The sequence below is a fragment of the Hemitrygon akajei genome, chromosome 4 (assembly GCF_048418815.1).
Source record: "Hemitrygon akajei chromosome 4, sHemAka1.3, whole genome shotgun sequence".
Classification (NCBI taxonomy): Eukaryota; Metazoa; Chordata; class Chondrichthyes; order Myliobatiformes; family Dasyatidae; genus Hemitrygon; species Hemitrygon akajei.
In genome coordinates, this window is record NC_133127.1 from 100,401,698 (window position 1) to 100,419,257 (window position 17,560).

Here is a 17,560-nt window from a genome sequence, read left to right on the forward strand (position 1 = left end):
TTACAATTTGTTTTGCTTTAATATACAAATTTAGTCTTGTTTGACTAATACACAAAGACATTAACAGTTTACAAATAAAAGTAACAAAACACTAAGGTGCAGAAATACTTGTGCCATATACGAGCTTGGTTTATACAGGATCTTTTGTTGACACTTGATTTATTTAAAAAGTAATATCGAGGTTACAATTCAGATTTTGTCTAGTCCTACAGGCAGATCAGAAGCCATATTTACATCACAGTGAAGCTGTGGTTAGAAAATCCCTTGGTAGAGTCACGTGTCATCGGTACATTTGAAAAACTAGTAGGTTGTGTAATATATGATATTTAGTCATAGAATGAAATGAGAGTTCGCAAAAATGGAAGCCCATTTCAAAACATAAAGCTCAATCCAAGCTGGAGAATATGACAAATAAATGGCGCTCAGAGGTGACAGGCATTATTTTAGCTTAAATTTACACATTCTGTCATTCACACCTCAGTTTTCAGTCTCCTTTTGCTAGTTCCCACTTAATTCAATGGCACCCTTTTATTATGTGTTGTGTTCGTGTGTGGTAATATAGGGATTATAAGATACTCCTATGAATGATAGGGTACAGCATTGAACAACAGTCTTCTGGTTAAAGAGTTGCCAGCAGTTCTGCTCCCCCACTGTTTACTGATTGTACTTTCAAGACATCAGCAGCAGCATTGGATTCCCACTGCCTAACTCAGGTGAAATGGACTATTGAGTCTAGTGATTACAGTATTCTGATCACTTTTTTGCTAAATTCCTCTAGGTCTGTTTGAATACACAAAAAAATTATCTACAGCCCTTGATTTAAACACAATTGAAGTCTGCTCACTTTTCAAGTTTAACTTGCCTTTTAAATCTTTAAAGGATAAAAGAATGCATTTTCATTAGACATAATTCTGCAAGAATTTACATCTATTTGTTGCTGAAATAAACCACAGAAACAGGTGCATATGGGGAAGGAGAATGTCTCTGCTGCTGTAGTTGTACCTCTGTCAATGAGCACTGCCAAGACCTATGGGGCTCCAGCCTCAACACCCTAAGTGAAGGTAGGCTCTCCAACGTAATGCTACCAGACCAAAGAAGCAAATCTCATTTGTAAAAACTAAAGGAAAACAAAAAAGCAGATACTGGTCATCTGTAAAATAAAAATGGAAAATGCTACAAACTCTCAACCTGTCACGTGGAAAGAGAATAAATTACAATATTTTAAGTCTAATGATGGTGTTTAACCTAAAATTTTAACAATCTCTCATTCCACAGATAACTGTTTCTAACATTTTATGTGTATAAGTTACAGTTTGATCAAACTTCTGGCAATAGTTCTGAAGCCTCAAGCTTTAATGTTTTTGCTATCTCAGCAGTGTTGAGGACTGAGAATTATTACTTAAGGCTGGATCTGCCTTTGGAAACTGGGTCAAAAATGGTGATGGGAAAGAACTAGGTTTCTTCTTAGTGACCCAACTACAACATCATTGCACTAAATGAGTATGTGCCCCATTGCATTTGAATGGAATGTGTTTAGGCTTTAGGAATACCTACAATTTGAGAGGATTCCAGATTTACACATTTTTTAGCTGCACTGAGTTCACATTTTAATGAATTTGGAGTTCTAACGCTGAAGTTCGGAATGAAAATCAACAGAATTTGCAAACGTATTTCATCCAATTGCATAAGTTCTCTATTTGTGTTCCCAGCTCTGTGACAGGAACTCAAACTGTTTCTCCTTTCTCTCCAAGAAAGTTCAACCTTGTGAAAACCAAGGTCATGAAGGACAGAAGTGCATAGCGTCGTCAATTGTTTTAAGCCTTTATAAAGACAGCTTATGAACGTACAAAGAAATAACACTTTAACAAATATATAATAATTTACAAAAGCAAAACATTGGTGTAAGTTCAGAATACAGAATGAATATTTTACGGCACATGTTTGATTAGGTTCTACTTTTGTCTGGAAAATGAGAGGATTATCCATTTCTGATCATTTATAATCTCAAATTTATAGTTTTCAATTAATATTTCATATACACAAGTTCATTATTAAAGACAAATAAATATTAACTGTCATGATACCCCTGCAGCAGGTGCTCTGTCTGCTAAAGAGCTACTGAAAATAACTGTATAATGGCTCAGTGAAATCTGAAAACAGTTGATTTAATGAAGCTAGAAAAAGCTCTGTCATATAAAAATCAGAAGCATATTGACATCGAGGAGGATGGCCTTCAAGAATGTAGCCAGAACAAAGTCAATTATTTGGAGGCACTAATGGAATACCCAGAAAGAAGATGCACAATTTTAAGAACTCTAACGTGAGATACTAATATAATTGTGGCATATGATATATCAAAGAGATAAAGACAATTATTGTTTAATTTAAATAGAATAAATGTTATTGGCAGAGACAGCAATTAAAGAAGTCATGAAATATTCTGGGGGAAAAAGAGGTTCAAACCTATAACTTTTGGCATGCCATAATAGGCTAGGGGCACAATTGATTGTGGCTTGTTTCCCGTGTCTGAATTGACATTATGGGACCCTGTGAGCTATGTTTAATTACCAGTGCAAGAGACCAATATCCACAATGCAGATCTGTTGCTGCCTACAATTCCACTTGTTGGCAATAGCAAAAACTCAAGCCGAGATTTCTTTGGCAACCTCCAAGAGGCAGTTAGGTATGAGTTTTAGGCCAATATAAGTATGGAAAATGCACCTAGCAGTCTGATTGAATGGGAGGAAATTAATAGTTCCTAGAAAGGGCATCAAGACATTGAAATAAGACTTGTGCTCTTCTGAGGCAGCCTACAGCCACCAAAAAGGTCCTGACTACAATTCTCTGGTGGCCATTTTGTTGTGGAGTTCAAAACTAGACCTATAGGTCTGCTTCTGTAGCCCTGAAGTAGAAGCGTGACTCTGTAGTCTACTTGATGCTGTGGCATGCATGTTTGCCTCAATGCCATAACTATTAACACTATTACAAAGAAATCTTTAATGAAGTGAAACAATTAAACCTAGTTTATAGGCACATTTCCTGATCCCGGACACTGCACCCAGGCATTGAAGGATAAAAGTGTATAAATGGCAAATACTTTCAATGTTCACCTGTGGAATTTCTCAGTTGGTGACAGAAAAATAAGCCATACAAAGCATGGAAATTTACTTATTTTTTCACACCCAGGTCAAATTTTATTGCAGTGCGTCTTAGCCCAAGAATTTGTCTTTGATTTTATTAGTCTTCATGGGCGGTAATTAATGCTTATTGGCAATAGATTTGCAGTTGAATTTAAACATGACTGAAAGCAAAATGTTTATTTTCTAGTGTAGTAACAGCTTTACTCGATAAATTTTACCAAATGTACTTCTACTCCAAATTTCCAGTCCCAAACCATACTCTTGTGTTTTAATTCACATTTGTGGTATCTGCACAAATGATTGTAATGGAAGCCTGTAATGAATACTTCTAACCATTGTCACAGAGTACAGAAACAAGCCTTTTAGCCTATTTACACCATGCCATATTGTTATTCAGCCTAGTGCCATTGACCTGCACTGGACCTTCGATATCCATACCCTTCCCATCTATGTACCTTTCCAAATCTGTTCTAGATGTTGAAATCAAACCTACATCCACAATGTCTGCTGCTAGCTTGTTCCACACTCTTAACACTCTGAGTGAAGAAGATGCCCCTCATGTTCACCTTTCACCATTAACCTATGACCTTTAGTTCTAGTCTCACCCAATGTCAGTGAAAAAGCCTGCATGCATTTACCCTGTGTTTTAGAAATATGGATATTACACAAGTGTTGATGAGCTGTGCATATAACTTTTGTTGTTTTTACACATCACATTACGGCCAGACAGCCAGAGAAATGTTGTCTGCCATGTTATTTGGCAAGCAGCAGTAAAAACAAGTTGCAACATTCTAAAACAATGTAAATATTTTGCTTATCTTTATCTCCTAATCTGGTGATATGAAATTTATGCTTCCACTAAGTTGCCTGTAAAATTAAGCAAATTGAATCCCTTTCAATAATTTGTAAGAATTATTCAGGAATTGTTAGGAATGTCTCTGAATATCTGTGCAATATATTTTATGAGGCTGTTGCCCTAGCACTTGACACTTGCAGTTTGAAGAGTTGGCAGTTTTTACTATGATTAATCCCAGAAAACTGATGTGGACTTTCTACAAGTTATGCTAGGCAAAGCAAAATCTTCCTTTACCTAGAGAAACATATTTTCAGGTGAGATCTTAAACTGATACAATTTTTGATTAACTTCTATTGGTTTCTCTGATGTTAATGAGAAGGCAAACTCACTTCTGTATGGAATAGTCACAATAGAAGGGAAAATGCCTTTCAAGTGAAACCACAAAAGTGCAAGAAGCAGAAGGAAGTAGAAAGGGACAAAACTAGATTGGGACAGGAGCATCAGTACAGAGGAGATGGAATTAGAAGATCAGTAGAGAGGGCGAGACTAGAGTGGGACAGGAGCATCAGTACAGAGGAGATGGAATTAGAAGATCAGTAGAGAGGGCGAGACTAGAGTGGGACAGGAGCATCAGTACAGAGGAGATGGAATTAGAAGCTCAGTAGAGAGGGCGAGACTAGAGTGAGACATGAGCATCAGGGTTGAAAATGATGATGGAAGAGGTGAGCTATGAACTGGCACAAAAAATGGGCATTACAAGGCACAAGAATTGGATGAACCATTTTTTGTTAACATATACATTGTTAGTTTTGGAATGTTTACTAAAAAAGTCGTAATACTTGCTACTAAATACTGTACAGCTGCCATATTCTTATGAAACTATTTCAGAGACACATGTAATAATTTTTTTCTCAACATATTAAACTAAGACAAGTGACTTGAAGCAATACGGTAATGCACAATATATCATTCACAAATTTCTAAGTTTCTTCATGAGTACAGCAATTTTACACAAAAGGTTTGTTTCTGATTAGTCTGAGAAAATAAAAAAATCACATGGCCAAATAAGAACCAAAAAGACAATGTTCCTAAGCATAAACAAAAGCCTGTGGACACTGGGCTTCTACACTGAAAACAGAAAATGAACAGACTTGAAAAGTCAACACCATTTCTCTCTGTGGACTCCACTAAATTTTACACTATTTTATGCTTTCATGATTAATATATAAGGAACCAAATGATATTGAAAACTGTGTAAGACAAAAATAATTCAAGAATTCAGCCAGAGTCACCAAGACTATAATGTGATAGTCAAGAATGCTCATCGAATTACTACAATGTTTTTGCAAAAAATGAACCCTAGTCTAAAACTAGTATTTGCAATTCACATTTTTTCATTTTTCATATAATTAATTCTTCACCATTGAAATTAAATGGGAGTTTTGACAAATAAATGTTAAATATGGTCTTATTTCAAATTAAATTATACATAATTACATTTTTAATTATAAAAGCACGTGAACTATCTTACAACAAAGTTTAAATTTTTATCAATGTTGCTTTTCTATATGTCAAAAATTACCTGTGCATCACAGACATTTCCATTCTAGGTAACTTTGAGGAATGACTCAAACCGGAACAAATGGCCAGCACATTATGCTGAAAGGAACCATTATCTAAACAAACAGCTTTGGGAACCAAAATGTATGCACAACAAGTGTGATTTTCTCGTTAAAGAATGAATATAATGTATTGCAAAAAACTGTTTACTTCCTTTGAGCACCAGTTCCTATTCCCAACATTAAATAAGGTGTCTACAATAAAAACAGACAAGGGGAAGTACGAGGGGTGATTGATAAGTTCGTGGCCCAAGGTAGGAAGGACTCAATTTTAGAAAACCTAGCACATTTACTTGTTAACATAGTCCTCTCCTACATTTACACATTTAGTCCAGCAGTCGTAGAGCATACGGATCCCTTCTTTGTAGAAGTCAGTGTCTTGGATCGCCAGACGGTGATTGATAAGTTTGTGGCCTAAGGTAGAAAGAGATGAGTTATACAGCTCTTGTTACATGTCCTTCAATTCTTTGACTGATTATGCAGAAAGTTTTAAGTTAATAACTCATCTCCTTCTACCTTAGGCCACGAACTTATCAATCATCCCTCGTATATGATTAAGGGTGTATATGATTAAAAACAGAGCATAGAGTATATGTGATACAAGCAGATGATAAGAAATGTACAATAAAGGGTGTGTATGATACAAACAACATAGGTTATGTTTCCCTGTGCAATAAAAACAGACAATAGGCAGTGTAAAATAAGAACAGATAATGGCTATGTATAATGAAGTGGCTGACAATTGTGAAGGACATAAGAACTAAACCACATTTATGTTCCAGCATTCTTATAATTGTCAAAACTGTGTGGAAACTGCAAACTGTACGGGATCCATTGGTTTACTATGAAGACTTTTCTTTGAGGAACATCATACACAAAATAGTCACTGTGCTTATACAATCATAGTTTAAAATTTCAATCTAAAATGCCTCTTTTGTAATAAATACGCATTTCATTTGTACTGTAGAGTTGAGATTGAAAAATAATTTTGGACAATAAAATCCAATCACTAAAAAAGAAAAGCGTGTGATGTTTACGTCTGCAGTGATACAAATGGCCAATAGATGGGAGAAGGGTGAAGTTGAGTTGAGGTCAGGAGTCCATTGGACACAATTTAAGTATCACCCTATATTGACAATATAATTATAAACTACACTTCAACATAGAATTTTTGCTAACTTTCAGCAAGTAGTGTGAAGACCATGAACTCTGCATAGTTTTTTAATGAAGTAAAGGACTCAGTAACAGTGCTTCTGGTCTGGACCATTATGTTTAGAGAAATAAATATAAAAAATTGTGAACTCTTCTCTTTTTTAATTTTTATGTTCCAGTCTTCAACTCCCACTCCTGTAAAAAGAAACAAAAATGTGACAAATGCTATTAAAACATTTATTTCAGATTACATTCTAGAAATTCATCTGGTTTATTTTAAATATTTTTAAGAGAAAATAAAATATTATATAAATGTTGCTTGGTCACTGCATGATGTTTTAACCTGGGTGTGCATAAGAGCTTGTTCTTCAATTGCCTGTACCTCTCCAACAATGATGCATGGTAGCTAAAGTGTAACAGCCATCGTATGTTTAAAGAATTCATACACAATTGTCTTCCACTCTTAAGGACTAGAATGGAAACAAGTTGTCCTTGATCTGAAGAAATTGCTTAAAATGACTTGCATCATAGGGTCACCCAGACTTAGTCCCCTGCAAAAGGATATTTTTTAAATCATTGAAATAGCAACCTTATTAAAGAAAAACTGAGACAACCCTTCTTAAACTTATAGAATCACAAGTAGCAAAGAGATATCAATAACGTACACATCTATTCTTGGCTGGTGAGGGAAATGTAATTTAAAAGATCCAGAGGTTAATGAATGAGACGAGCAATAGAAAAATAAATCAGATAGGAAATAAACTGAACTGAACGTGTTTCTCAAGTTGTTGCTTTCTTGTGATATTTATAGAATATACTGCAGCTTGCATTGTGTAATTCCCATTTAATTCCACCTTTAATCAGGCTGCTGGTAGAGAGGATAAAGGGTGATTTTACTGGGATGGGGATGGCTGGTGTTCAATGGACATGTGCAGAAGAGTAATCTGCAGGGAACCAAATGGAGGAAAGGAGCTGGTGATGTGGCAATGAAAGCTGACATAATGATACATGCAGCCTGAGAAACAAAATCTGTATACTGATAGAGCACTACAAGTCTCACAAGATAACACTGTGGTTTTATTTTAAAAATTCTAATAGTCTGGTCAGCACAATGACAACGGGGAATTATTGTGAAAAATGTGATATAATATTTGGATCTAGACTACCTTGGCCTTCCTGCGTACGTGTCCTCGACTTGGGGAAGAAACCATGGAAGATGGTCTTCTGCCAAGAACGGCTGCATTTACGGGCAATGCTGATGGTTCAGTGTCACTTGTATCACAGCTGGAAGCTGGAGAATTATCGAGGGTACGATGCATCAAGTTAGGGGACTGTGGAAAGGAACGATGCAGGATAATAAATTTCATATTTAGCATTCCCTTCTCCTCCACTAGACATATCATACATAGAGAATGTTTACTAAAATTATGATTGTACAGTAACATGGGAAATTAAATATTTCTATTTCAGTTTTACCTTGGGATGTTATAAAACATAGGAGCTGAATTAGTCCCATTCCATCATAGCTTTTTCATTATCTCTCAACCCGATTCTCCTGCCTTCTCCCTGTAACTTTTGATATCCTGACTGTCCAGGAATCCATCGATCTCTGCTTTGAATATACTCAAAAACTTGGACTCCACAGTCAACCATAGCAATGAATTCCAGAGTCACCACCCTCTGCATAAAGAAATTCCTCCTCACCTCTGTTCTAAATAAACATCCCTCTATTCTGAGACTGTGTCCCCGCTAGTCCTAGACCCACCCACTGGAGGAAACAACTTCTCCACATTCACTCTGTTGAAGCCTTTCAATATTCAATAGGTTTCAATGAGACCCCCCCCCCCCCTTCTTCTAAATTAAATGAGTACAGGCCCAGAGCCATACAATAACCCTTTCATTCCTGGAATCATTCTCATCAACTTCCTCCGGACCATCTACAATGGCAGAACATCTTTTCTTTGGTGAGGGGCCTAACACTGTTCACAATATTCCGAGTGCAGACTGACCAATGCCTTATAAAGTCCCAACACCATATTGAGAGGGTTATATTCTAACCCTCTCATTGCATTTGCCTTCCTTACCACCGACTCAACCTGCAAGCTAACCTTTAGGGAATCCCACACGAGGATTCCCAAGTTCCAAGTTCCTGACTTTAGAATTTCCTCCCCATTTAGAAAGCAGTTCACACCTTTATTCCTTCTACCAAAGTGCATGACCTTACACTTCATGTTCCATCAGCAACTTCTTTACCTCTTCTCCTGATCTGTTCAAGTCCTTCTGCAGACTCTGCTTCCTCAAAATTACCTGCCCTCCACCTATTTTTGTATCATCTGCAAACTTAGCTAAAAAGCCATCAATTCTATGATCAAAATCCGTGACAGACTACTTGAAAAGAAGTGGTCCCAATATCTGCCTCTGTAAAGCACCACTTGTCACTGGCAGCAACCAGAAAAGGCCCCTAATTCTGACTCTTTGCCTCCTGCCAATCAGCCAATCTTCTACACGTGCTAGTATATTTCCTGTATTACTACGGGCTCTAACCTTGTTGAGTAGCCTCATGAATGGCACCTTGTCAAAGGCATTCTAAAAATCCAAGTACACAACATCCACCAATTTTCCTTTGTCTATCCTGTCTGTTATTTCCTCAACGAATTCCAACAGATTTGTCAGGCAAGATTTTCCCTTAAGGAGACCATGTTGGACTCCAACATCTTTCTAACCACTGAAGTCAGGCTAACTGGCCCATGATTTCCTTTCTTCTGCCTCCCTCCCTTCTTAAAAAGTGGAGTGATATTTGCAGTTTTCTAGTTCTCCATAACCATTCCAGAATCTAGTGAATTTTGAAAGATCACGACTAATGCCCCATAATCTCTTCAGCTCTTTCAGAACCCTGGGGTGTAGGCCATCTGGTCCACGTGACTTATCAAACAACAGATTTTTCAGCTTCCCAAGGACCTTCTCCCTAGTAATTGCAACTACACTCACTTCTGCCCCCTGACACTCTCAAATTCCTGGCATACTGTTAGTGCACTCATAAAATGCATATTCAGTTTGTCCACTAATTCTTTGTTACCCACCAGTGGTCCAATGTACACTCTCACCTCTCTTTGAATCTTTATACGTATGAAAAGACTTTGGTATCCGCTTCCATATTTTTGGCTAGCTTACTTTCATATTTTTTCTCTCTTTGTGTTTCTTTTTTGTTGCCTTCTGATTTTTTTTTAAAAAAGCTTCCCAATCCTCTAACCTCCCACTAGATTTTGTTATATTATATGCCCTCTCATTTGCTTTTATGCTGTCTTCAACTTCCCTTGTCAGCTACAGTTACCCAATCCTCCCTTTAGAATACTTCTTCACCTTTGACATACCAGGGTGATTGATAACTCCGTGGCCTAAGGTAGAAGGAATCAATTTTAGAAAACCTAGCACATTTATTTTTCAACATAGTCCCCTCCTACATTTACACACTTAGTCCAGTGGTCATGGAACATATGGATCTTGGACCTCCAGAAAGTGTTCACAGCAGGGGTGATTGATAAGTTTGTGGCCTAAGGTAGAAGGAGATGAGTTATACAGCTCTCGTTACATGCACATGCAGTTCAACTCTTTGAGTGGTTAAGCAGAAAGTTTGAAGTTAATAATAACTCATCTCCTTCTACCTTAGGGCACGAAGTTATCAATCACCCGATGAGTTATTATGCTATATGATCATGCCTCATATGCTTTAACTTTTCTGCACCTTCTGAATTGCCCCCAGAAACTCCAGCCATTGCTGTTCTGCTGTCATTTCTGCTCATGTCCTCTTCCAATCAGTTTTGGCCAGCTTTTCTCTCATGCCTCTGTAATTCTCTTTACTCCATTGTAATGCTGATACTATGATCACTGCCTCCTAAGGGTTCCTTCACCTTATCAAATCTGGTTCATTACACAACACCCAATCCAGAATTGCCTTTCTCCTAGTGGGCTCTCTAAAAGCCATCTCACAGGCATTCTACAAATTCCCTTCCTTGAGGTCCAGCACCAACCTGATTTTCCCAGTCTTCCTGCATATTCCAATCCCCCAATTACAGGCCTTTTCTATATTCCATGGAAACTTACAGCCCACATCCTGGCTACCGTTCGAGGTCATGTATATAACTCCCATCAGGGTCTTCTTACCATTGCAGTTTCTTACCTCTACCCACAAGGATTTCACATCTTTGATCTTTCCTTCATAAAATCCAAATTCCATATTCAGGGAACATTTTTTTCAAGCACCTTTGTATGGTAAAGACCCTTGTATGGAATAAACAAGCCTCCTCACATCTTGGAGATAATATATCATGCTCATTTCTGAACTGGTTCATATCTGTCTACAAGCTACAATGTACTGGAATGGATGCCCTGGACTTCCAGTGCCACAGTGCTCTCTCTTGTTCTCTCTCCCACAAATTTTCTCTCCGCATCCTACTCACCTTTCCACATTCTAATGTATGGTCAATCAAGCTGAAACATTAAATCCGTTTCATCCTCAAAGGTGCTGCAATATTCCATTAAAACTTCCATTTCAGAAACTTGAGAGAGGGGCAGGAATGGGTGATTAATGTACCAATTTTTTGAAGTTTTAGAACATGTAGAGGACAATAGACAATAGGTGCAGAAGTAGACCATTCGGCCCTTCGAGCCTGCACCGCCATTTTGAGATCATGGCTGATCAATTACTATCAATACCCGGTTCCTGCCTTGTCCCCATATCCCTTGATTCCCCTATCCATAAGATACCTATCTAGCTCCTTCTTGAAAGCATCCAGAGAATTGGCCTCCAATACCTTCTGAGGCAGTGCATTCCAGACCCCCACAACTCTCTGGGAGAAGAAGTTTTTCCTTAACTCTGTCCTAAATGACCTACCCCTTATTCTCAAACCATGCCCTCTGGTACTGGACTCTCCCAGCATCTGGAACATATTTCCTGCCTCTATCTTGTCCAATCCCTTAATAATCTTATATGTTTCAATCAGATCCCCTCTCAATCTCCTTAATTCCAGCATGTACAAGCCCAGTCTCTCTAACCTCTCTGCGTAAGACAGTCCAGACATCCCAGGAATTAACCTCGTGAATCTACGCTGCACTTCCTCTACAGCCAGGATGTCCTTCCTTAACCCTGAAGACCAAAACTGTACACAATACTCCAGGTGTGGTCTCACCAGGGCTCTGTACAAATGTAAGAGGATTTCCTTGCTCTTGTACTCAATTCCCTTTGTAATAAAGGCCAACATTCCATTAGCCTTCTTCACTGCCTGCTGCACTTGCTCATTCACCTTCAGTGACTGATGAACAAGGACTCCTAGATCTCTTTGTATTTCTCCCTTACCTAACTCTACACCGTTCCGATAATAATCTGCCTTCCTGTTCTTACTCCCAAAGTGGATAACCTCACACTTATTCACATTAAACGTCATCTGCCAAGTATCTGCCCACTCACCCAGCCTATCCAAGTCACCCTGAATTCTCCTAACATCCTCATCACATGTCACACTGCCACCCAGCTTAGTATCATCAGCAAATTTGCTGATGTTATTTTCTATGCCTTCATCCAAATCGTTAACGTAAATGGTAAACAGCTGTGGTCCCAATACCGAGCCCTGAGGCACCCCACTAGTCACCACCTGCCATTCCGAGAAACACCCATTCACTGCTACCCTTTGCTTTCTATCTGCCAACCAGTTTTCAATCCATGTCAATGCCTTCCCCCCGATGCCCTGAGCTTTGATTTTACCCACCAATCTTCTATGTGGGACCTTATCAAATGCCTTCTGAAAATCGAGGTACACTACATCCACTGGATCTCCCCCGTCTAACTTCCTGGTTACATCCTCGAAAAACTCCAACAGATTAGTCAAGCATGATTTACCCTTGGTAAATCCATGCTGGCTCGGCCCAATCCTATCACTGTTATCTAGATATGCCATTATTTCATCCCTAATAATGGACTCTAGCATCCTTCCCACCACCGATGTCAGGCTGACAGGTCAATAGTTCTCTGTTTTCTCCCTCCCTCCTTTCTTAAAAAGTGGGATAACATTAGCCATTCTCCAATCCTCAGGAACTGATCCTGAATCCAAGGAACATTGGAAAATGATTACCAATGCATCTGCAATTTCCAGGGCCACCTCTTTTAGTACCCTAGGGTGCAGACCATCTGGACCTGGGGATTTGTCAGCCTTCAGTCCCATCAGTCTTCTCATCACCGTTTCCTTCCGAATGTCAATCTGTTTCATTTCCTCTGTTACCCTATGTCCTTGGCCCATCCATACATCTGGGAGATTGCCTGTGTCTTCCTTAGTGAAAACAGATCTAAAGTACTCATTAAATTCTTCTGCCATTTCTCTGCTTCCCATAACAATTTCACCCAATTCATTCTTCAAGGGCCCAACATTGTTCTTAACTATCTTCTTTCTCTTCACATACCTAAAAAAGCTTTTGCTATCTTCCTTTATATTCCTGGCTAGCTTGCGTTCGTATCTCATTTTTTCTCCCCGTATTGTCTTTTTAGTTAAGTTCTGTTGTTCCTTAAAAACTTCCCAATCATCTGTCCTCCCACTCACCTTAGCTCTGTCATATTTCCTTTTTTTTTAATGCTATGCAATCTCTGACTTCCTTTGTCAACCACTGTGGCCCCTTTCCCCCCCTTTGAATCATTCCTTCTCTGGGGGATGAACTGATTTTGCACCTTGTGCATTATTCCCAAGAATACCTGCCATTGCTGTTCCACTGTCTTTTCCGCTAGGCTATCCGTCCAGTCAACTTTGGCCAGCTCCTCCCTCATGGCTCCATAGTTTCCCCTGTTCATCTGCAACACTGACACCTCCGAGCTGCCCTTATCCTTCTCAAATTGCAGATAAAAGCTTATCATATTGTGATCACTACCTTCTAAGGGCTCCTTTACTGCGAGATCGCTTATCAAATCCTGTTCATTACATAACACTAAATCCAGAATAGTCTTGTCCCTGGTCTGCTCTCGTACAAGCTGTTCCAAGAATGCATCCCGTAGGCACTCTACAAACTCCCTATCCTGTGGTCCAGCACCAACCTGATTCTCCCAGTTCACCTGCATGTTGAAATCCCCCATAACTACTGCGACATTACCTTTGCCACATGCCAATGTTAACTCCCTATTCAACTTGCACCCAATATCCATGCTACTGTTTGGTGGTCTGTAGACAACACCCATTTGGGTCCTTTTGCCCTTACTGTTCCTCAGTTCTATCCACACAGACTCCACTTCTCCTGACCCTATGTCCCCCCTTGCAAAGGACTGAATCTCATTCCTCACCAACAGGGCCACTCCACCCCCTCTGCCCACATTTCTGTCCCTACGATAGCACGTATACCCTTGTACATTCATTTCCCAGGTCTGATCTCCCTGCAGCCATGTCTCCGTTATCCCAACAACATCATAGTTACCCATTTGCACCTGGGCTTCAAGCTCATCCACCTTATTTCTGACACTTCGTGCATTCAGATATAGAATTTTTAACCCATTTCTCCTCTCTCTGTTTGAATCGCTGCCTATTGTGCTTAACTCAGCTCCCCGAACTCCCATTGGGCTATATGCCCCTAGAATTTTGTTGTCCTTCCTAAATTTACTTATTCTTTCAACACATTTAACTCCATGTTCCGTCAGACCATCCCTCTGTACACGAGTCCTCCTTATCACTTGTTCCGCCCCACCTTCCTCTACTACACACTTAATATTCCGGAACCGTGTAGTCCCCACCTGTCCTTTATTCTTCCTCTCGCTATCCTCTCTCACATTCTGGATCCCCACCCCCTGCAAATTTAGTTTAAACCCCCCCCCCCCCCCCCAAGAAGCACTAGCAAACTTCCCTGCAAGAATGTTAGTACCGCTCCAGTTCAGGTGTAAACCGTCCCTTCGGAACAGATCCCACCTTCCCTGGAACAAAGCCCAATTATCTACAAACCTGAAGCCCTCCCTCCTGCACCATCCTCTCAGCCACGTATTAATCTTTATAATCCTCCTGTTCCTTGCCTCACTCGCACGTGGCACAGGTAGCAATCCTGAGATTGTTACCCTGGAGGTCCTGCTCTTCAGCTTCGCACCTAACTCCCTGAACTCCCTACGCAGGACCCCTCACTCATCCTACCCACGTCATTGGTCCCTACATGGACCACAACATCTGGATTCTTGTCCTCCCTCTCGAGAATAACCTGCACCCGATCTGAGATGTCTCGGACCCCGGCACCAGGGAAGCAACATACTATCCGAGACTCCCGATCTTCCCCACAAAATCTCCTATCCGCCCCCCTGACTATAGAATCCCCTATCAATACCGCTCTCTTCTCTTCCCTCCTCCCCTTCCTAGTCAAGGGTCCAACCTCAGTGCCAGAGACAGGACCACGGCAGCTTGTTCCTGGTAGGTCATCCCCACCAACAGTATCCAAAACGGAGGAGGTAAAAGGCAGGGGGAGGTTAAGAGTTGCACTACTAATCAGAGATAATCTCACAGATGTCCTTAGAGGAGACATAATGGAGGGTTCAGACATTGAGTCCCTTTGGGTGGAACTCAGGAATAGGAAGGGTGCAATCACACTGATGGGATTGTACTACAGCCCCCCGAGAGCCACCTGGAATGAGGGACAGATATGTAAACAGACTTAGGAAATGTGTTAATATAATAGGGTTGTTGTCATGGGTGATTTCAACTTTCCAAATATAAGCTGGAACATTCTTAGTGCAAGGGGTTCTAATGGGGCAGAACTTGTGAAGTATCTCCAGGAGGGTTTTTTTTAGATCAATATGTGGACGGTCCAACAAGAGGAGGGGCTGTACTGGACCTGGTGTTGGGTAATGAGCCCAGCTAGGAGAACAGTTAGGGAACAGTGACCACAGGTCCTTAACTTTCAGGATAGCTAGAGATAATGATCCTTGTGGGAGAGTTTTAAATTGGAGTAGGGCAAATTACAAGGGCTTTAGACAGGAACTAAGAAGGGTTAATTGGGAATAGCTTTTTTTTTTCCTGTCGAGTCCACAGCAGATATGTGGAGGGTGCTTAAAGCTCAATTGCAGAGTACAGGTAAGGAATGTTCCTGTTAGAAGCAAGGACAGGGATTGTAAGATAGATGATGAATTTAGTCAAGAAGAAAAAGAGAAAGTATGCAAAGCTTCAGAAGTTAGGATTAAATGGAGCACATGAGGAGTATAAGGAACCCAGTAAAGAACTGAAGAATGAAATTAGGAAAGCCAAGAGGGGCCATGAAAAGTCCTTGTAAGTAGGATTAAACATTCTATTCCAAGGCATTCTATACATGCATCAAGAGTAAGAGAATAACTAGGGAGAGGGTGGGACCACTCAAGGATAAAGAGACAAACGTTCACTTGCATGCAGAGAATGTGAGTAAGATACCTAATGAGTACTTTGCTTCAGTAGTTACCAAGGAAAAGAATATGGAGGACCGGGGTATCAGTGGTGAGTGTATAAATATGTTAGGGTGTTTAGAGCTCAAGGAGGAGGAACGTTGGGCCTCCTAATGAGTACTAAGGTGGATAAGTCCCCAGGCCTGATGGGATCTACCTCTCAGCGAGGTTATTGACGGAGGCGAGAGATGAGACTGCTGGGGCCTTGATGTGTCCCTTCATGTCCTCTCTAGGCACAGGTGAGGTCCTGGTTGAATGTTGTACTTCTATTTAAAATTCTGGGAAATGTAGACCGAATCTCTATCGCTACCTCTTTCAGAACTCTAGGATGCAGTTCATCCGGCCCAGGTGACTGATGCACCCTCAGGTCTTTCAGCATTTTGAGCACCTTCTCCCTTGTAATAGTAACTTCCCTCACACCCTTCAACATCTGGCACAGAGTGAAGACTGATGCAAAATTCTCAGTTAGTTCATTTGCCATTATTATTTCTCTGACCTAATTTTCTAGCAGTCCTATATCCACTCTCAGCTCTCTTTTATTTTTTTACATACTTGAACAAGCTTTCACTATCCACTTTGATATTGATTGCTAGCTTGCTTTCATATTTCATCTTTTCCTCCTAATGATTTTTTTAGTTGCTCTCTGTAGGTTTTTAAAAGCTTCCCAATCCTCTATCTTCCCACTAATTTTTGCTTTGTTATAACTTTTTCTTTTACATTAGCTTTGATTTCCCTTGTCAGCCACGATTGTGCTATTTTGCCATTTGAATATTTATTTGTTTTTGGAATACATCTATTCTGCACCTTCCTCATTTTCCCCAGAAACTCAAGCCACTGCTATTCTGCTGTCATCCCTGCTAACAGGTCCTTCTAATTTACTTTGGCCAACTTCTCTCTCATATCACTGTAACTTCCTTTACTCCACTGAAATACAGCTATGTCAGACTTTACTTTCTCCCTATCAAATTTGAAGTCGAACTCGATTATATTGTTATTGTTGTCTCCTAAGGGTTCTTTACCTCCCTAATCACCTCCAGTTCATTACATAACACCCAATCCAGTATAGCTGATCCCCTAGTAGGCTCAATGACAAACTAATCTAAAAAGCCATTTCATAGGCATTCAACACACTCACTCTCTTGAGATCCATTACCAACCTGATTTTCCTAATCGACCTGCATGTTGAAATCTCCCATGACTATCATAACATTGTCCTTTTGACATGCCTTTTCTATTTCTCATTGTATTCTGGGGTCCACATCCAAACTACTCTTGGTGGGCCTGTATACAATGCCATCAGGGTCCTTTTACCCTTGAAGTTTCTTAACTCAACCCTCAAGGATTCAACATCTCCCAATCCTATGTCACATCTTTCTACTGATTTGAGCCATGCCACCCCCTCTGACTACCTTCCTCTCCGTCTAAAACAGTGTGT

The 17,560-nt window shown here is 39.9% G+C and overlaps 1 protein-coding gene across 6 annotated transcripts in view; it reads right to left on the minus strand.

Moving 5' to 3' along the window:
• The window catches only part of afap1 (actin filament associated protein 1), a 283,153-nt gene continuing 265,593 nt past the window's right edge, over positions 1-17,560 (minus strand). For all 6 annotated transcript variants that reach the window (XM_073043105.1, XM_073043104.1, XM_073043107.1 and 3 more), the window contains 2 exons: positions 7,874-8,038; positions 1-6,902 (listed from right to left, as the gene is read on the minus strand). In XM_073043105.1, the coding sequence (XP_072899206.1) occupies positions 6,876-6,902; positions 7,874-8,038 (192 nt within the window). In that variant the 3' untranslated portion in view covers positions 1-6,875. The remainder of the gene's footprint in view (positions 6,903-7,873; positions 8,039-17,560) is intronic.